This window comes from Lingula anatina, chromosome 2 (assembly GCF_051362555.1).
Source record: "Lingula anatina isolate TDL-2025a chromosome 2, LinAna3.0, whole genome shotgun sequence".
Taxonomy (NCBI): Eukaryota; Metazoa; Brachiopoda; class Lingulata; order Lingulida; family Lingulidae; genus Lingula; species Lingula anatina.
This window is the reverse complement of record NC_141768.1, coordinates 42,578,247-42,599,523: the sequence shown is the minus strand read 5'-3', so window position 1 is coordinate 42,599,523 and position 21,277 is coordinate 42,578,247. Positions and strand designations below refer to the sequence as shown.

At 35.4% G+C, this 21,277-nt stretch overlaps 1 protein-coding gene across 5 annotated transcripts in view; it reads right to left on the bottom strand.

Moving 5' to 3' along the window:
* Positions 1–21,277, bottom strand: part of LOC106157571 (uncharacterized) — a 112,566-nt gene that overhangs the window by 67,712 nt on the left and 23,577 nt on the right. For all 5 annotated transcript variants that reach the window (XM_087003717.1, XM_087003715.1, XM_087003718.1 and 2 more), the window contains exons 25-61: positions 21,078–21,263; positions 20,593–20,721; positions 19,963–20,142; positions 19,546–19,728; positions 19,000–19,191; positions 18,381–18,698; positions 17,765–17,902; positions 16,768–16,959; positions 16,173–16,304; positions 15,558–15,755; positions 14,960–15,088; positions 14,532–14,726; positions 14,105–14,236; positions 13,753–13,947; positions 12,931–13,062; positions 12,209–12,400; positions 11,251–11,895; positions 10,420–10,875; positions 9,740–10,066; positions 9,188–9,490; positions 8,398–8,721; positions 7,872–8,063; positions 7,381–7,530; positions 6,852–7,043; positions 6,386–6,514; positions 5,839–6,027; positions 5,350–5,481; positions 4,738–4,914; positions 4,239–4,367; positions 3,681–3,866; positions 2,896–3,027; positions 2,305–2,481; positions 1,916–2,038; positions 1,507–1,698; positions 1,076–1,204; positions 616–813; positions 110–241 (exon numbers count right to left, since the gene is read on the bottom strand). In XM_087003717.1, coding sequence (XP_086859843.1) covers positions 110–241; positions 616–813; positions 1,076–1,204; positions 1,507–1,698; positions 1,916–2,038; positions 2,305–2,481; positions 2,896–3,027; positions 3,681–3,866; positions 4,239–4,367; positions 4,738–4,914; positions 5,350–5,481; positions 5,839–6,027; positions 6,386–6,514; positions 6,852–7,043; positions 7,381–7,530; positions 7,872–8,063; positions 8,398–8,721; positions 9,188–9,490; positions 9,740–10,066; positions 10,420–10,875; positions 11,251–11,895; positions 12,209–12,400; positions 12,931–13,062; positions 13,753–13,947; positions 14,105–14,236; positions 14,532–14,726; positions 14,960–15,088; positions 15,558–15,755; positions 16,173–16,304; positions 16,768–16,959; positions 17,765–17,902; positions 18,381–18,698; positions 19,000–19,191; positions 19,546–19,728; positions 19,963–20,142; positions 20,593–20,721; positions 21,078–21,263 — 7,437 coding nt within the window. The remainder of the gene's footprint in view (positions 1–109; positions 242–615; positions 814–1,075; positions 1,205–1,506; positions 1,699–1,915; positions 2,039–2,304; positions 2,482–2,895; positions 3,028–3,680; positions 3,867–4,238; positions 4,368–4,737; positions 4,915–5,349; positions 5,482–5,838; positions 6,028–6,385; positions 6,515–6,851; positions 7,044–7,380; positions 7,531–7,871; positions 8,064–8,397; positions 8,722–9,187; positions 9,491–9,739; positions 10,067–10,419; positions 10,876–11,250; positions 11,896–12,208; positions 12,401–12,930; positions 13,063–13,752; positions 13,948–14,104; positions 14,237–14,531; positions 14,727–14,959; positions 15,089–15,557; positions 15,756–16,172; positions 16,305–16,767; positions 16,960–17,764; positions 17,903–18,380; positions 18,699–18,999; positions 19,192–19,545; positions 19,729–19,962; positions 20,143–20,592; positions 20,722–21,077; positions 21,264–21,277) is intronic.

Below are 21,277 nucleotides of genomic sequence, written 5' to 3'. Positions count from 1 at the left end.
TGTTTTAACTCAGTTAGAGACTGGAACATTTTCACTGAATTTGGTGTAGAATCTCAATTGTAACTTAATACATAATATTCAAAACAGTTAAAAAAAGCCTCATACTTACAGTGTAGTATTCATTATCATCCAGAGTCAGGTTGTTGCTGACCCTGATGACCCCTGTGTACTGGTTGATATCAAACAATTTGGGACGTCTGCCATCATCGACAATATTATATGTCACTGTGCGGTATATCTCCTGTAATTTGAAAAAGTAATGGCAAGCATTATTAAAAGAGCTGTTTGGCAACTAGTGGAATATATTTTTTCACATGATTTAAATGTTTGAAGGACAACTTATCAAAAAGTAACTCGAATACTGTCTTCATGTAGTTGCCATATGCAGCAAATACTATACATGCATTTGAAGAACACTGCATGCTTTTAAATTGTTTCCAATATAGCCCATGGTTACAGTTGTACTTTTCTAAACCTCCTAAATATTCCAAGTAGTAAATACTGCATGCCACAGTAATATCACTGACAAATATATTCCCTTGGGCTTACAAGTCCACTAACTCCCTAAGAAGCAGAGACTAGATATGTAATAAATCCCTGTAGGAGCTAGTTTACCTCTGTGTCTGAGTCAATAGCCTGCATAATCATCACAGTGGATCCAATAGGCCAGGATTCATTGATGGTCACAGAGAAGGTGTCGTTTCCAAATGTTGGTGGGAACACATTCTTCAACACCCTGATGTCGACGTTGATGATACTGCTCATTCTCTGGACTTCATGTGGGATAACATCATCCTTCACTATGATGTAAAGCTGGAAATAAAACATGGAATTATGATTGGCCTCATACAGTGCTATCCAGTCCTGTGAAGAAAACCGTATCTGATGTTATTGATGTTTTAGAAACATGGTTATTTTAAAAGGCAATATGGTATAAATGAGGACACAAACAAAGTTTTCAGTTTAGGTAAAGTAAATTTATGGCTACTGTTGTTTTTAAAAGCTTTATATGTTCTTATCTTTTGGGAAATGACTTGGCCAACTCAGGTTGAATGTGGCCTCAGAATAAACTTACTCTGTACTGGCGAACATTAGAATCAGAGAGAGGCCTAGCAAGGGTAATCGTGCCAGTGGATGGGTTGAGGTACCACCATTGCCTGGCACTACTCAGAGTATTGGCAAAATACTCATAGATCAGATTGTCCTGAAAAATACAACAGAAGCATTTACTGATTGATTCTTCTCATTCAAAATTGAAAACCAGCATGACTGATAATATTGTATACAACTTTGATACACATTAACATTTGCTACTACATGTATTATGATGCTGTGTGTAAAGCATATCATTCAAACCCATGACTAACAGCACAAATATCAAAATGAGAAGCAAGACAATTATGGCAAAGCTGAACTTTATGCTTAATACTGAAAAGCTCAAACACAACATAATTTTGGGAATCAAAATAATCATATGTCACCTTCTTTAAAATTAAAAACACCTACCCCATCTGAATCATTAGCAAAGATCTGGAAGACTTGGGACCCCACAGGCAGACTTTCATTGACTGTAAGACTTATGTATGCTCTGTCTGGCACATACACCACAGGAGGGTTGACATTCCTCTGCACATAGATGATCATATCTTCATAACTCTCACGCTCCGGACTGTTCACATCAAAGGCACGGATTTTCAGCTAGAATGATAATGTATCAGTTTTGAATTCATCAAATCAGAGACAAAATTTTTTTTAAAAAATAAGAGGTTCATGACACACCTTAATTTTTTGGCATTTTCTACTAATTGTTTCCAAAAAGATATCAGAAGTTACTATTTTCCTTTTCAGATTTATGATAATAATATTTTGAAAACTGTGATCCTGACAATGGCTCACAAAACCACATTACACTTACTCTATAGATGAGTTGTCTATCAGCCCTGAGGTCATATCTTATATTGATATCACCAGTGGTTCTATTGATGTTAAAGAAAACTGGTGCAATACCAGAGGGAGCCAGTTCATACCGCAAGGTGCCCTGAAACAAAAGAGTATCAAAGTGATATTATAGTTATTAAACTGACTTCAAGTTCAATACTGACTTTGAATAGCACTGTAGTTCAATATAACTATTTCTTAATTTGACTACTTGCAGAAATTACCTTTAAAATAAACTACAAAGCAGAGTAGTTTCATCTACGTGCCGCTAATGATTCTCTAATGAAGCTGTATTTTCCATCATCCCAACTTGACGATACGAAATAAGTATTTTTAGTTCTAAAAAATACTACATATTTTACTTACCGAAGTGAGGGCAGCCCTGACTCTGCGATATATGACCACCCCTGGTAACACTGTCTCTGAGATATTCAGGGTGTATGGGGTGTTCAGGAATACTGGGGACGTGGGGTCGGGGATGACGTAGACCCTCACAATAGCCGTGTCATTCTTGCCACCCTTGTCATAAGCCAACACGCTGAACTGAAGAAGAAAAGCAAAATGTTTGGTACAAATATGAGTGCTTATAGTGTTGTTGAAGGCATACCAATGTTAAGCTTCATAATTAAGGCTTAATTTCTCAAATAGAAAAGTTGAAAAAAAAAAATAATGTCCAAGTTTTAGAACCGAGCAGTCACGACTGTCACCTATTCATCAAATACATCATATCTAGTCCAGTTTTTCACATCTCATGGAAAAAGCATGGCAGATAGCTTTAATTTCTTATATTTCATAATTTTCACAAAAAAAAACAGAAATCTACTAATAAAATACAAATAAATGAGCAAAAATACATTAAAAAATCATCCGACAACATGAATATATATTTCAATACAAGTCTATCTATTCAAATTTAAGAAATTATTATGAACGTTTTATCTCTTGGTGAGAACTTACTGTAATGTTCATTGTTCCTTGTCGTGGAAATCCTTGCTTCAAATAAATAATTCCATCATCTGGATGGACATAGAAGTAATTGCTTCCAAGTCTGTTACTGACAGTATTGGGAATCTCATAAGTGATTTTATCCTGCAGTGAAAAAATTAAAGTTTTCATCAATGTGTGGCTTTCCATCAATTACCAACTTGTGTCTCAAAGCATATCACCATGAAGCAGAATCATATAGTTTCATCTGAATGTGCTTTGAACATTTTCTAACAAAGTTTTAATTTTTATCATCCAAAATTGATGGTAAACTAGGAGAGAGGTGCAAAAAATATGGACACCATAGGTGAGAGTGCTAAAAATGAAAAACAAAGGAATATATTAAAATGAAAAAAAGGAGAGCAAAACAATAAAGCATGACGGGGAAGATGGTGACTTGGTTCGTACAACTGCTGATCAAAGATCCACCTAGTGGTCAACAAACATAAGTATTCACACTGAAGACAGATTTTTAGAGCAACCCCAAAAAATTTCTGTAATTTTTTTGTTATATCTCAAATTACATTTTGACAATAAGGGATGGGAAAAAATGAAACTTTTGATTATAAGTGTCTTGTTTCTCAGTTTAAATTTTTTTCACTATTTCACAAGACACCTAAGATTGTAATTGTATGTGACAAGTACAACTGTATACAACAGTACCACTATACTGGCAATGTTAATGTTAATTGTAACTGTTGCAGATACATCCTTTCTCCTGCTTATCATAAAAAATCCCTATTATATTCACAACTTACTCCATCTCTGTCAGAAGCAATCACTTGTACCACAAGTCCTCCAAGTGCAAATGTATCAGTGACATTCTTTTGGTAGTATCTTGGGTTGAACAATGGAGGATTCTCGTTCCTGATCACGTTGACCAGAACTGTGGTTGTTGCCGTCTGAATGTTAACCTCAAATGACTTCCTTGCCTCCACGATAAGCTGAAATAAGAACAAGACAGTGAGTTCTATATATCTACTATTTTCTTGGAGAATGGTTATGTATGTAACTTTTTCTGCTTTCTGCACATTTTTCCACTTCAGGAAGTGATATTTAATTTCCGTATAGTAGATGAGGCAGTAAAAAGATGAATGTCAGTTTACCTTAAGGTTTACACTATAATTTTACCAATTATATAATCAGTATAAAGCAGTAATGTGGGGCAACAATTACAGTGATAATAGCTAATCAATTACTTCATGCGATCCAAAGTCTCCACATAAAATTATGTTTATTTCAATGAAAAGAAACCATACAACAACTTGAAACACTGTTAAAACAGTATGCTTTCTCTATCACTGCTTGTCACTTACAGTATATTGCTCTTGTTTTGCCAAATCTCTCTCCAGGCTTGATCTCACTTTGATCTGTCCTGTCACAGAATCAACTTTGAAAAACTTGGGCCCTGAATCATATCCTGTCAGATGATATGTTATGCGAGGCTGAAAAGTTGACAGAATGTTTATAATTTTATTTGGACATACTATTTGGTGTAATGCCTTATTTTTGCCATATGAAAAAAGTTTTCTTTCTACATTATTTGCTATAAGAAATGAAAGCAACAATTGTATAAAAGGTGATGATACTGTGTTGTTTTGGGTCATATATAAGCAATCATGGTGACAAATATAACAATTTATTTTAAAAAAACTTCTGTTATGTTGGTGCAACTTTTGTCATAGCAACCGGTATGATGCTGTTACGAGTCATCTCCAAGAGATGCCCCAGGTCTAGTACATTTCAGTAGCTAGAGTGCAGTTATAATTAGTGTCAAGAAAGACAATATCCAGGTCTTAGCTTGTGTCTACTCACACCAGGTGACGCCTGAAGTCTGATCACATTTTCATCCACTGGCAGCGTCTCTGGTATGGTAACTGAGCGAATAGTTTCATTGAAACCTAGCAGTCCTGAGTCCCTGAGCACATTGATGTACACATTGGTGGTCACAGATCGTGGCAGTGTTCCCTGGTCAGTAGCCTTCACAATCAGCTGGAAAAAAAAATAAACTTCATATATTCATAGATTTACAGTATGAGAAAGTGTTCACTTAATTTGTCTATTTGGAGCTGTCATGTCAAAAATTCAGCAATTATTATATCTCAAACTTTTTAAAAAAAATGGTAATAAAACAGCACTGCCCTCTGTCCCACAAATGTAACAGTGCAATAAAAAAATTAATAAATTTACAGACAATTAATGTGATAAAAGCAACACAAGCATATTTTTCTGTTAGTTTGTAAATACAGCATGCCATTTTAATACCTCATTCAATGTGGGTGTGTCATGTGGAAAAAATAACAATATTGTCAATATCCATCTCAATATTCAATTTTAAATGGTCTTTACAATTTGGGCAAACAAAGAGATCTAGACATATTGTTAGCATGTTGCCACTGACATAAATGCCTATGGGTGATGTTTTACCTTAAAGTTATTGATTGTTGTGCCCAATAAAGTTTTCAGTAGATAGATCTTTCCGTTTTGTTGATCTATACCAAAGTATTCCTCCGCCTGTCCCTCTCCTTCAATGCTATAGACAAGAGTGCGGTCCTGGAGCTAGAAACACATGGTAAAATAAATAAAAAATCAAACAGGAAAGAGAAGATGATGGCACAAAAACTACTTCTGAAATGTCTAAACCATCTATATATCTATTATTCGCATTTGAGAGTTTTACAACTAGACATTGATTTTTTTCTTACAAATTAAAAAATGCTACAAAGTCACCATGCCAAGAAATAAACATCCCTAATGAAAAAATCTTTAGGATCCCATAGGACTTTCTCGTAAGGGATAGACAAATTTTGTAATCATAAGCTGCTTTTCTACATAAAAATAAGCTCAACATTTTATTTGCTTATATTTGTAAAGCAGTTTCTGTAGAAACCATTATCATAATGTCACACTACATACCCTGATGTCATTATCAGTGGCAAACAGCTGCAGGAATGGCTGGTACAGAGGCTGGTTATTTCTGACATTGGCGTAGATGTCCCGTGAGTGGTTGAAGGAAGGTGTGACAAAGTTACTATTGATGTTCACTTTGACAGTAGCTGTAGCAAATCTTGAGGGCCGTCCACCATCTCTTGCTTCAACACGGACCTAGAACACCGAAATATGATAATTAGCTAAAACCCTAATATAAGTTTGTTATAATTCAAAACTATCATCACATAATATTGTGTATATAACTATATAATTTCCAATTATCATATGCAAACAGAGAGAGAGAGAGAGAGAGAGAGAGAGAGAGAGAGAGAGAGAGAGAGAGAGAGAGAGAGAGAGAGAGAGAGAGAGAGAGAGAGAGAGGATGGCCTTTGTATGCTTATACACACTTCTTACATAAGTTAATGAATTTTTATACATTCATTATAACTGTACAATTTTGTATACATTCCCTCATAATACTTTTTAGCATACACCATTTCAAAGCACAATTTAAAATTATATCGGCACGTACCATGTAGAAGTCCCTGACAGACGATGGAAGGTTTTGTCTCAGGCGGATAACTCCATCTTGAGAAATGTTGAAGAATGCTGATGCTTCCTCATCACCAATAATGTGCAGGGTCCATTGGTTGAACGGAGCCTACAAGTTCAAGTTCATCAATTCATAATCATGGATCAATCAGATTCTCAATCAGATACTCATTAATAAACATGGATCAGATCAAAACTACTTATTAATAAACATATAAATGGAATATTTATGTAGGTTATGAAATGAGTAAGAAGGCATAATTATGGAGCCACTTTACTTATTCTGACTAATTCTGTACATTATAATGCCAGATACATCATTGCTCAAAATTTCAGATAATTTTTAAATTGCATTAATGACACATTTATGTCAATAACAACTGTTTGAACCAATGTCCCACATACATAACAGCATACACACAGATTCAGAATGCTTCAGTGCTTACACTATCATCTCTATCTTCTACAGAAACTCTGTACACATAACTGCCTGCCCCATCAGTGATGTTGACATTGGCCACATACGGCTGCTGAATGAACCTTGGGGCAAAATTGTTGCGACTGACGTAGACAGTAATCAAGGCATAATTCGACGCATCACGTGGTGGGGTACCTTTGTCCTGGGCTGTTATAGTCAGCTGTTGAAAAAAATAATAATACAACGTAAATATTTAACATAATAGATGGCAGGTGCAGATTAGTGGTTTTTCCTCTGTATCATCTTTCATCTACATTAAAATTTTTTGGACACTTTTGTTTTTACTTTAAGTTAAGAAAAAGCGTCTATTCTGACAATTTTATTAGTATAATAATAGCAACAACAAAAGAAACAAGTATAAGGTCTGAACCTGACAGAGTCGTCTGCAGCATAAATTGAATCAATTTGAAAAATGTTACAAAAATGCAGAAGAAGGTTAAGTCTACAATCAATAGAACTGTGTAGAGTATGCTATATCAGCATTGGTTGAGACTCACAGTATATTCAGTGTTACGATCCAGGTCCTGAGTCAAATAATTCCTCAAAAACACCTCTCCAAAGTTGGATTGTAAGCTTGGGCGTATAGCAAAGTACTGCCTTGCCAAGGAATCTCCAGCAAGCGTGTACACCACTTCATTTTGAGGAGGCTGCAACGACAAGGGAACTTAATACTGTCTTAGCTAAACACAGTGAATCATTGCATCTTATGCCAAGTATTATCTTCCTTCAATAATTGTTATTGTGAATATATGATTTAATGAATATTTAACAGCCAAAAATAATTTGCCTGTGTATTTTCAGGTATGAAATGAATTTCACTTTTTTCCAAATGAGAGCTGAGAGCAATAACTGTATTCAAAGAAACATATGGGACTACAAAACTACAACCCTAAAGTATAAATGAAATTTTAATCTTTAAATGTTAACCCCCATATATTTTACATAAAAATTTCTCATTGACTAGTCTGATATAATGAGAAAACCCTACCCTTCCATCCTCATCCTCAGCTAGGACTTGGGTAACCACTCTTCCAACATCATGGATCTCGGAAATGTTGACAGAAAAGCGCTGATAGCTGGCTGGGAAAATGGGAGCATTCTCATTTCGTATGACGTTAATTTTCAGGACAGATGTATCACACAAATTTGGAGTTCCTCCGTCACAGACTCTGGCACGCAGCTGTGGAGAAAAAGGGAGACATAGTTGTTGTTTGTAACAATTCTTTGTGAAACGTGTCAAACATGATATATTGTGCACCTAACTGGCAGGCGTTGGAATGAGGACATTTTTGTTTTTGACAATCTGGAATTTCCATTTGAAAATAAGATCATATACTTTCAGTTGGTCTTGCCTTAGTAATAGAGCAAAGAGTAAGAATGGCCACGCTACTGCTGTCAGTGTTACATTTTGCTGTATTAACCAACTAGAAATATATTGCTGTATGTAGTACTAATGTTTTCACTTAATAAATATAATGTAAAAGATAACACAAAGTAGCTACAGTTATAGTTACCTGATAGGTCACAGCATCATCCTCCGTCAAATCTCCCTTTACAGTGACAACACCATTGGTACCAATGTCAAAGTAGGCAGGAGCGCCATCATCTCCGATTATTGTATATGTAAGCTGATAGAACTCTCTTGCTATGGGGTCATTGTTAGGATCCCTTGCATTCATTGTGAAAATGGCCACATTGGTTTCTGTGTACTGGCTTATATTGGTAGAATACGGCTCGCCTATGAACCGTGGCGCTGCATTTCGTACAACGGTAATTGATACTTGAGATGGACTGGAGCTCCTGGGTGGGTCGCCTTGGTCCGTAGCAATAACATTAAACTGAAATACAGGAACAAATACTGGTAGCATGCATCATAGGGATTTGGAGTTTTCATGAAAAATTTAATAAAAATGAGCTTTTGCGTTGGTTGGTAGGTGCAGGTAGGTGCAACCTATGTTAACATAGTATTGTACAAGGTAAAAAATGTACTTTCGGTAATAGAGGTTTTTGAAGTGGCCTATTAAGATTTGTGTATGTTGTGTGGTATTGATATCATGTCAGATGTGATACTCTATGGAGCACAATATGCATTGTTATGTGTTCAATCTACTTGTGTACCTATTATCTAAAACAATGAACTACTTGTATATTCACTTTCTCAAGCTTGGTCATGTGACATATAACATGTGACAACAGCAAAGCCAATCACAGACTTGCATGCAACTAGAATTTTATATTGTGTTAGATGTGATGCTGATGTTGGATATTATTCAGAGCAAGGAATGACAACTCCAATATACTCACTGTGTAGGAGGTTTGTGTAGATCCCAACACAGATTTCTTTAATGTGACAATTCCAGTATCAGCATTCACAGCAAAAGTATCGCTGTTGGTGGAATAGGTGATGGTATTCTCAGGGGGACCAGAGTCTTGGTCAGAGGCTGAAACCGTTAAAATAAACTGTCCCACGCCCATAGTCTCCTTAATCTTTCCAGGATAACTGCGCCTTGTGAAGATTGGGGCATTTAGATTGCGACTCACATGCACGATGATTTGCATGGTGTCTTCTTTACGTGGTTGTCCGCCGTCTCTTGCACGCACGCGTATCTGATAAGACAAAAAAAAATCCTCATTGTCTAATTCAAATATGTTTCTGGAGCAATTGAATATGACCAATATAAGTCCATCTGAATTAAACATAAAGATACTGCCTTAGATTTCAGAAGATTATAATTTTCATCCATGTCATTATAGGATTAAATATGTTACAATGATACTATGAGGGCTGTTTGTTGGACAAATAATGGCAAAGAGGGAGGAAAATAAATTCACATGACAAATCTTGATGAAACTTACATAGTATGTTTTCTTATCAGCAGTGGCAGTATCCAATGTGGATGACAGAGTGACCAGACCCTGCTGGTTCACAGAGAAGAACAAAGGTGCAGTATCATCACCATTAATGTCATACTCTACAGTATTAAATGGTCGATAACTGTCCCTGTCTCTGGCAAAAACTCTGGCAATTATCGTTCCCACTCTAGCTGTCTGTTGGATGTTGACTTCCACAGTATTGTTGAGGAACTCTGGAGGGTACAGGTTGTGAATAACGTTGATGATCATTGTCGTTGGCACAGGAGCTTCCTTTGGAGGACTGCCTCCATCAGTGGCCAGCACATGGAACTGCAATGAATTATTGTGTTAGGTGAGACAACATCACAATGGGTTATGCTATACAGAATTGTGTTAGGTGTGACAGCATCGCAATGGGTTATGCTATACAGAATTGTGTTAGGTGTTATTTTTGGGTGTGACTGCACCAATTTTAAAACCAGCACAAGTGGATAGTTTAGCTGTTAATACGTTTTTATTTTTGGTTTAAGTTACTGGTAATAAAAATAGAATGAAACTACACTAACAGGCAAATAAGATTAATTAAAATGTCTGTTGTGGATCTGATTCAAGAATAAAAAACAAAATAGTATTTTTTATGTTGATTGATGATATTTTATAATTCACAATTATTTACAGCTTACCCTGTACTGAGGCAAATTAGTTGGTTCAGATGTCAGTGGTTGCTTCACATAAATATCACCATTAGGTTGAATGCCAAAATATGTCTGCACTGGTCCCTCAAGCACCCTCGAAATATTATACGTCAGTTGGTTATTTGGAGGATTGTTGTCTTCATCTGTTGCCAAGACTCTAAATATAGGAACACCTGGAGTTTGAGTCTCAAGAATAGTAGTAGTATTACTGGTACTTGACATTATAGGCATTTTAAGGTTTCTCAGCACTGTGATATAGATGACGCCTGAGGCTGTCTTGGGTGGTTGCCCCCTATCCTTGGCCTGGACATTGAATGTGTATTCTCTCTGAGGGCTAGTTCGAAGGTCAGCACGGTTGCGCAGTTGCCCGTTGCTCAAAATTTCAAAGAATGAAGTTGCTGAGCCCATTCCAACACCTTCCATGGTAAACTGGCCAAATGGTGGCTGGAATTTCATAAAACAATGTTATACAGAAGCTTGATCATCTATAAAGGACGTAGGAGAATATTTCTTGATGTAACATTCTTTTCAGTCCTTTGAAAAACAAAAACTTATATTTTGATTTTGTTGCTTTTTTATATCATATCAATATTATACATAATCACTTTTAATTCTTTAGAAAATAATGTAGATCAGAATTAAAAATGAAGCATGACCTTCAGTTTTCTTTCCAAAGCTGACCTTTCCATTTTCCAAATCAAAATGGGAGATTCTGCTCCCCACATGCTCTACCAATTAATAAAATCTTCCTGATTTCTCTTGACCATTGTACTTGTATATAAAATGTCAAATCATAATCAGTTCAGCTGAGGCACTCACCGTTGTGTCATCATCCCTGGCTTCCACTTTGAACAGATCCGTGTACCGCACCTCATCTTCCCTGACGCTGATGTTCGCAGGCAGATTTATGAAGAATGGGGCATGGTCATTACGAGCCACAGTAATATTAACAGTTGCAGGGACCTGGGACTCTCTGCTGGGGGTTCCCAAGTCGTAAGCAATAACTTTCAGAGAGTACATCCTAGCCCTGCTTGGTTCTAGTGCTAGTGACTTCCGCACAGTGATACGCCCTGATTCTGGTTCCACATAAAAGTATTCCCTGTCCTCATACCTACCAGCCAGCTTGTACCGTACATCGTTATATGGTGACCGTGTGTCATCATCTGTAGCAGACACTGTCACAATAGTCTGACTTGGGTTGATGATTTCGGGTACTGTCTCTTCATAGAAGGTGGGGTCAAACACAGGTGCTCTCTGGTTACGATCCACTGTGATCACGACTTCTGTGGTGTTTGTCTTTGCTGGCACGCCTGTGTCATATGCACGAACCAGCAGAGTGTACACAGCCGTGCTGTCGCGGCTCAGATCCTGCGCTGTTGTGATCTGGCCAGTAAACTTGTTGACTTTGAAAAAGTTTGGGGCTGGGTCATAACCAAGAAGCTCAAAGAACACACGGTTGAAGGGCTGAAAGGAATAAATATAAATGAGAAATGAATATCATGGTATGTTTCTTAAATAAAATAAATTATAATCAAAAGTAGAGATTAAACTTATCTTATTTAAAAATTATCTGCTCCTTGCATTTAAGTATTAATTTTTTTATATTTTTAAATATTAACTTTTTTTAATATTTAATTAAACTGAAAAATTAAGTCTTTCAAACCAATCTTTTAAATAAAATGTAACTTTATAGTCACTTTATGCTGCTATTTACCTTTTCATTGAGTAAAACTTACACCCTCAAACACACAGATTTTTTTACTCAAATGTGACTTACTGGTTGATCATCATCGTCAGCTGTGACTGCCAGTATTGGGCTGTTCTCTGGCATACTCTGTGGAATAGTGGCTTTGTGATACTGCTCACTGGTGAAATATGGTGTGTGCAGATTGCGTAGAACTCTCACAGTTAACGTCATGGTCTGAGAGTAACGGGGTACTAGGCCACCATCTTTTGCCCTTATTCTCAGCTGAAAAATGTTTTACGTACTATTATTTTCCCAAAATATAGAAACTGAAAGTTGAGTGTGTAACACAGTTATTTACAACTGCTACCTGTGCCAGCTTTCTAAATAAAATATATAGAAAAATAGCTTTTGTAGAGAATCTAATATTTCTTTTGGAAATTATATTTATCTCCTAACATTAGTGCATTTCTTGAATCAAACCAATTTACCTTAAAAACTGCAAACAAAATTTTCAAACTAACTTCAGAATTTGCAGTTCATTGATACTTGAGCTTTGACTTGTGAAATATTGTTTTAAAACTTAACTAAAAATTCTCTTTTTCAAAGAAATTTTAAGTGTTTTAAGTTAAATTATTAGCAGAGTATAACTAAATAGTTATCTGTAAGTTAAATAACTTCATTGATTTTAATTATGGTCAGTATCTTAAATTTTTCAATAATTTATCTAAGGCTATGAATTTAAAAATGTGACATGCAGGAATGGACTCTTCCTGTAACCATCATCATGATAATAAAAAGATAATAATGCTTACTGTGTATGCAGGTGTTGTTTGTCCAAGGATATTCCTTCTGAGGTACACCTCGCCAGTGTCAGGGTTCACTTCAAAGAAGGTCCTCTCCACCAAACTGTCCACTATTTCATAGTTCACTTTGTTGGCTGGAGACTGGAAAAAGCAATATGTAAAATTGTAATAAATCTGCAATACTCTCTCTAGAAGGAGTAGATGGAAGCCGTCTTCTGGGCATTGGGAAGACCATCAGAATTTTTCAAGTGAACATTAACCGGCATCTAATTTTTTCTGCCATAAGACAGTCAAAAATGGAGAATGGATCAACAAAGATAATTCAGAAGACAGTCAGAAAATATCTCTGGATTCGCCACTTAGAAGCTAGCTAGGTCATGTGCAAATAAATCCTCACTGCACAAAAATATTCTCAGGTAGTGACGTCAAAATCTGTATGTATCCAGTGAAACTCTTGTATTTGTGGCTCTGGTAGAGGGAAATAAATGACAAATTGTTAAGTGGGTGCGTTATAGTTAGTAACTGCCACCTTGTCTCATGTTATACTGAAATTAATAGCTGTGAAATTCTTCTTGGCAAATTGTTGCTAAAATGCTTTAATGAATCATGTATGTGTTGGTGGATTTGTCATTACATTATTATGAGACTTATGCTATCCAAAATATCAGGTAAGGCAACATCTTGACTTTGAAAGTACACTTGTATTAACACTGTGGATTACACTTACAAATATGAGCATTGTATAATATTGGCATTTTCTTATTTTTGAAAGTAACAAATAAACATTTCAAAAACAATGAAAATTCAAAACTGAGCTATAATAACACTTACAGTGGTATCTTTATCTGAACCATTGACCTTGTAAAAGGTAATGTATATCCCAAGGGTCTCCAAGATCTGCACGCTATCTGAGAGAGATCGTGGTTCGTCAATAACAGGGGAGTGCAGATTGCGACTGACTGACACAGTAACAACTTGGATAGTACTTTTTTCAGGGGCACCACCGTCATAGGCTCTAACTGCAATCTGGAAATAATAATAATAATAATAATAATAATAATAATAATAATAATAATAATAACTGACACTTGTCTTCACTTAACAAACCCAACAGTATCAAAAGGAAACCAAATCTTATTGAATCGAATCAACCAAAGTTTTAAAACCAATTTTTATTACTCACTTTAAAGTCACCAGCTCCCACTCCAGTAAGATTTTCCTTAACAATGATACGTCCAGTAGTTTCATCAATAGCAAAGTACTGAGGAGATGGAAAGTCACCAACAATCTCATATCGCACAACATTAAATGGTGCCTGCAAATGTAATTTAAATTAAAAGATATGTGAGTTTGTATTTTAAAATGACACTTAGTCTACAAAAAATAAGCTTTCAATCTGTTTTATAATTTGTGTCAAATGCTACAATGTTTCAGTGTGTAACAATGTAACATTTGAACTCACAGTGACAAAATCGAGTCCGATGAAATGATTAATATCAAGTTTTTATTATTCATCACAGAAAGCTGCATGACAAATAAGGAAGGTAAAAGTAATTCATAAAATTTTGTTGCTAAAAAATGGTGAGATAATGACAATAACGCATTTCTACCTTGTCATCATCATCTGTGGTATCCACATCAAACACAAATGTCCCTGGGGCTGTGTCTTGAGTCAGATTGGTGGCATAATTAACACCCTGGGTAAATCTCGGGGCGTGCAGGTTACGATGGACTCTCACAGTTACCACAGCAAGATTTGAGCTCTCCTTTGGTGGGTTACCATTGTCAGAACACCTCACAGAAAACTGGAAGTGAAGATTGGTGGACACATGGTTATTTTGGAAAACTAAAGACTTGCAGAGAAAAAGACCTACAAGAACTTGTTTGTCCTATAGTTGTATATGCAGAAAGAAAATTAATGGTTTTCTACACGTCTTTTATCTATATGTATTTTCATCTATATATAAAATAGATAAATAGATATGCACAGCATTAAGGACAAAAAGATTTGAAATATGGGACAGCTATGAAAACTTACACTATATGTCTCCCTGTCCCCAAGTCTGAGATCTGTCTTTGCATATAATTTCCCAGTTGCTTTATTGATCCCAAAGTAGCTTAGTCCTCCTGGGGTCACCTCCCCAACCAGCTTATACTCCAGCTGTGTCTGTAAGTATGAAGAGATTGAAAAATAGGAAAAATACTACATTATTCAATTTTTTGGACAAATTACACTCACAGCACATCAACCAGACATGACAGTATTCTTCATATTATTAAAAGATTACTTTTATCAAAGTAATTGTATTGAATCATTTTCCAGATGTTTATGTTATATAACTTTTCAGGACAAAATGAATTGTATATTAGGCATCACTCTGTTGGTTAGTTTTCTCAGTCAGAAATGCAATATTAAACAAATATGGATGATATTGTGTTTGATGACATCGAGGGGTAAAAAATTAAGGTAGATGATATTAAACAGTTACACATATTTACAAGGAGACTATAATATGTCATACTTAATCTTTTTGGGGGGATTGTGTTTGTTGAGATTGAGTTAGTTGAGACAAATGAAGTCTGCATTGTGTTAGCTTTAAAACTGTTAAATGTAGTGGGTGAAGTTGTATACTTACATTGGTATCCACATCATAACACACTATGTCACCAGGAGATGTTGGGAATTCAGTCATAAGTCCTTGTGTTTCCAAGATATCTGCCGTGTACTGGGTAATAGCAAACCTTGGTTGGTTCAAGTTCCTGTTTACTAGTACTGTCACAATCCTTGTGTCACGCCTGGGAGGGTAGCCATTATCCACAGCTTCTACACGAATCTATAGGATGATAAATAAAATCAGTTACTGCACAGTATGAATAATATGATAGCAGTACGATGCCTTTATTGGAAAGCAAGGACAAATATCTTAAATGTCTAAGCAATGTGACTGTGTAGCAATGTATTTACAAATTTCAAGTATTAAAGTAACATTAAAAAGTATATGCTTCAAAATTCCATACTTTCTTTGGAATTGTGAACAATGAAAAAAAAATTGAATTAAAATAGATACAACTTATCATTTTATAAAACAAGACAGATCCATTGAAAATTTAATGCAGGTTATTTTTCAAAAGTATGCTATGTATTAATACACAGTCAACTCTTTTGATATATCAGTTAAACACATGAAATGACTATCTCAGCACAATACATAAAATGACTCTCAGTGATAGACCCCTGTTTATAAACTTACAGTGTAAACAGAGTTGGTGTCATTATGAATGGTCTCTCTCAAAGTTATAATTCCTGTATTTTCACCAACATGGAAGTAACGAGTTGCAGGCCCATCCCCAATGATGTTGTACGTTAAATGTCCAAAACCATCCTGGAAAGTTAAGCAAAATTTGTTGTTCATAGACAGATATTACGAATACCAATTTCAGGATAACAGGTCATGAGACTCTATACTATAATGTCTAGTTTCTTAAAAAATTCTTGCTTGGGGGCTTCAAATGTGCTCGAGCCAAAAAAGTAAACATTCTTATACAATAATTTTTGTCTTTTATGTCATTTATTTGTCTTTAATTCATTTATGGCTTAGTTTTTTTATAATGAGCTAAGCAGTCCAATCATCAACTTTATTAAGAACTATAATTTCTACAGATCCTATGTATACTTTCTCATGCCTGTGCAAAAACACCTAGTGTAAACATACTATAACTCTATATGTATTCAATAATATGTCCTATGATTTAATAAAAATAACAAAATCAGACTACAAATAAAGATGAAAATGAAAATATCCATACAAAGAGTCTAAAATTTATGTAGCTAACTTCTTCTCTTACCGGATCATCTCCATCTGTGGCAGTAACAGTAATAATTCTGACATTGGTGCTGTAATTGTAAGGTATGCTGATGTTCCTTGTTGGGCCAGTGAATCTTGGTGGGTATTTGTTACGCAGCACAGTGACAGACACAGGGACCGTGATTGAGCTATTACGCTGTGGAGAACCTAAGTCTTGTGCACCAATAAATAACTGAAAACCAAATGGTGAGGACAAAGTGAGGAACATAAAATACACATTCAAAAGGATCCTAAACCATGATGACTGTAATGTGTGTCAATACTTAGTTATCTTACAATGCAGTCATCATAGAATCAAGACCCTTTAAATAAAATTATTTGAACTGATTCCTTCTTAAATACATAAAAAAAAAATATATAAATAGCAAATACCAGAAAAACTATTATCTATTGCTAGGGAAAAATGTAGATACCAAATAAATAATGCTCACAATTATAATGTGATCAAGATTTAAAAAAAAAACATTTCATTAAAATGCTGGTTGAAGCATATTGAAGCTGTATTATAAAGAATTTAAACATGTAACGTTCTGTGGAAGCAAAAATCTTATATATCCACAAAGTAATTAACAAAAGTGTCATGTAACATAGACACAAGACTCATAAACGATAACCTCAATAATAAGAAAGAAAATGATGCAATTATCTTCAAAGTGATAGTGACATGCAAAATACACTAGAACATAACTATTGACACTGGGAAGCAAAATACAAGGACAATGCTTTTGTTAAATTGGAGATGAAATCTTACTGCATCTGCATCATCCTCCTGCGGCTTTAATGTGAAATAAACAACTTTAATTAAGTATAATGTATAATAAACAATGTATCAAAGAAGACGCTATCTCTTACTTGACTGACTTGAGATGAAAATCAGTGTGAAAAAAATCAACTGCACTGAACATTTCCATCTAAAGTCAAAATTCAGAGACAGAGTCATCCTTATCAATTGCTACAGTATAATTTCTCCATCTTACATTGTAAATGTCAGTTTTACTTGGGTCCAAAACCAAAGCCTGCTTGACGTAAATCTGACCAGAGTCTGGGCGTACACCAAAATATTCCTTTGCCTTGTCATTCCCAACTAAGAAGTATCTGACTGTATTATGTGGTGGCTGGGATGGTGAAAAGAACAAAACATTTATTCAAAACAATCATGATCTGAGTCTAAAGAGATATCATCCAGTTACTAACAAATTACTTTTTTATTCATTTTCACAATTCTGAGCTTTTCTGTATTAATAGCATGAACGAAAGTGTGATTCAGTTAATTTTTTAATTAGGCAGAGAGAAGTTATATTTTGTATTTGTTTTTTAATATAAATAAGATTTGCCATCAAAATATAGTCAACTGAATGAAGGAATGAATGGTGAATAAGTGTGATTGGCTTATCCTTTGTCCAACAATAAATAACAAGTCTGTGTTGAATTTATATGTATGAAGGTATTGTGTAGTTGTATTTTTTGGTCTATGTTGTTACATGATGCTTCTCTTGATTTAAATCAATTATTGAGAAAAATAAAGCACAACAATTGTTTTAGAGGTAATTCTGCCAAGTTGCACCTGCAGGCCACCGTACCACCATACCATACCTGTGGGTCCTCATCAATAGCATGCACCTGTCCAATGCCAACCCCCAGAGTTTGTGTCTCTAAGATTCTGAAATCCCAGGAAGACTGGTTGAACACTGGGGCCTTGAAATTTCTGTTGACAGTCACTTTAACAATGGCAGTGGCTGTGCGTGGAGGATTGCCGTTATCCCGTGCAATCACACGAACATTGTACACATCTGTGGGATCCCTGCCGAGGTTATTCTTTATTCGTATCATACCCGTTACTGGGTTGATAGAGAAATACTGAGCTGCAGTGCCATCTCCTATGATTTCATACCTGATAACATTGTGAGCATTCTAGAAAGAAAAAATACATGGTGATCATTGTCTTAAAATATTGATAAGAAAAAAAAAAACAGTGGTTATGTTTGTAGACAAGAATTATGGAAATACATGGATCTGAGTCATACAACTATTTGCATAAAGCCTAACAACAAAGTAAGCATATAATTATTTATAATGATGTTGTGGGATTACAAATATACCTTAATTTTCACTGAAAGCAAATGACAATCCTGAAATTTCAATGAATTATCTTGTATTCTGTCTCAACTATAAAGGTAACATTATTGATTTTCACCTTCAGCATATGACTTACATCAGGATCTCTATCAGTTGCATTGACAAGAACCACAGTTGTCCCTATGACTGCATTCTGGTTCATCGTCTTCGCATATTGGCCAGGGAAGAAGATTGGTGCATGCGAGTTGCGTTTCACTTCGACTCGTACCGGGACAGGGGTGCTGGTTTTACGCTGAGGTTGCCCACGATCACGAGCAACGACATAGAACTGAGGACAGGAAACCAATTTGCAAATTAATCATATGGATTAAAACATTACAAACTACTATCTCACACATCACTCTTATTCATAATGCATGTAATAGTATTTTTTAAAATTCTGCTTGTCTCTTATCTTATTTTTAAAGAATTAAATCTTAAATATGAACATGAACTTGTGGTTTTTGTTTAACAGTGAAGATGTCTCAGTGCAATTCATGACAGTGGACTTTATATGTAACACAAAATAAAAAAATAGTTCTGTATAAAATAATTATTTCATAAATTCTTGAAGTACACATCGGTAAAATACTATAAAACTTTCAATCTGTATATTTAACAAGTTGTAATGATTCAAACTCACAAAAAACACTGTCCTATTGTAAGGATCTGTGGCCAGTGACTTCCTCAAACTGATCTCCCCAGTGTATTTGTCCACATAGAAATAGTCTCCAGCATCTGGAGAGACCTGATTACCACTGTTCTGACCAGTGGACCCTTGGTTACCGCCTGTATACAGGTAGTATTCTACCTCATTGTGAGGAGCCTGTAATGTTGAATCATAGACTTTTAACATTACTTAAAATTGAGCATTTGTGAGAATTCAAAAATATGAGGGTTAGTTTATTTGTTGAGATGTGTGTGAGCAATGAAAAGCATAACATGAATCAAATAACATAACATTTTGCAGTCTCAAAATTGACATTTTATGCGTGGAGGGCTCCCAAATGACAAGGCTTAAGTAGAGATATCTCCAAGAACACAATCTGCTCAAACCTACCAATACGTCTTCATCAATAGCTAAAAGGTTGATGAAAGGCTCTCCCAGAGGTTTGTTGTCAACCACTTGTGCTGGATACACAAATCGCTGAAACACGGGTGCTTTCAAGTTTCTGTTGACTGTTACGGTGACTGTTCCTGTACCTGTGCGACCGCCGCCATCTGTTGCCAATACTCTTAGCTTAAAGTCAAAAATTATGACAGAGATTATTACTTTGAAAATTTACGTGGTAAGAACTGAGATACAGTCTTAACCATGGTTACTCAATTTGTCTTATTTTCATGTTCAGGAATATTGTTCAGAAATGCCTTTACATAAAACTGCAAGAAGAACCAAATGTCACAAGTATTATAATTGTAATAAACGTATTTGTCCATGTATATATGCAATAACCCAAATCAAAATGGCACAAAAAATTAACCCTAAAAATTATAAAGACAGTAATAAAATTCAATAAAAAAATATGTTAAGCGTTAATCCTACCAAACATGAAAGTGACAGTGCAACAAGTCATTCATTTAAGAATACATTCTTTTTCTTAATAACTATAGCAAGTCAGGAGTGACAGCATCAAGTTGACATTAAATGCCAGACTTAATGTGGGGTACAGTGGTACCCTCCTCAACTCACCGTGTATGTCAAAGCAGAATCTGTTGTCAGGCTTTTTGACACAGTAATCCTCCCAGTGTCACTGATATCAAACAGATCCATGGCCTTCCCGTCTCCAATGATGGAATATTTCACTGATCTGAACTCGGGCTGGCATTAAATAAATATAAAAATTTTAATTGAAAAGAGAAGGTAACTCATACTGTGGGGCCATTTACCACCTGGTATAACAATAATAATATTTATTATTATTATTATTATTATTATTATTATTATTATTATTATTATTATTATTATTATTATTATTATTTCTATCCTAAACAATGTGTATTGCACATCAGTCTTTTCTTAATAATTCACACCATAATTTCCAAAAATTTGTCAATTTGCCTGTTGTTGTTTAAAGATGCTCTGGCTCCTTGTGATTTGGCGGTCACCTACTATTGGTGCTACAGTAAGCCAACAAAACCAGACATAAATGTGCTTTAAGAGTGGAAATCACTTACCCGTGTATCCAAATCTGTGGCTATCATTGTACGCAGTAGTGTTCCGACGTCCACCGAGTGACTGATGCTTGCTCCCACTGAGGATGGGTTGAACGCTGGGTCGTGCATATTTCTGATTATTGTAACTGTGGCTGTTACGGTGGCTGACTGAGGTGGCTGTGCTGTGTCTGAAGCACTTATGACAACCTGAAAAAAAAAAC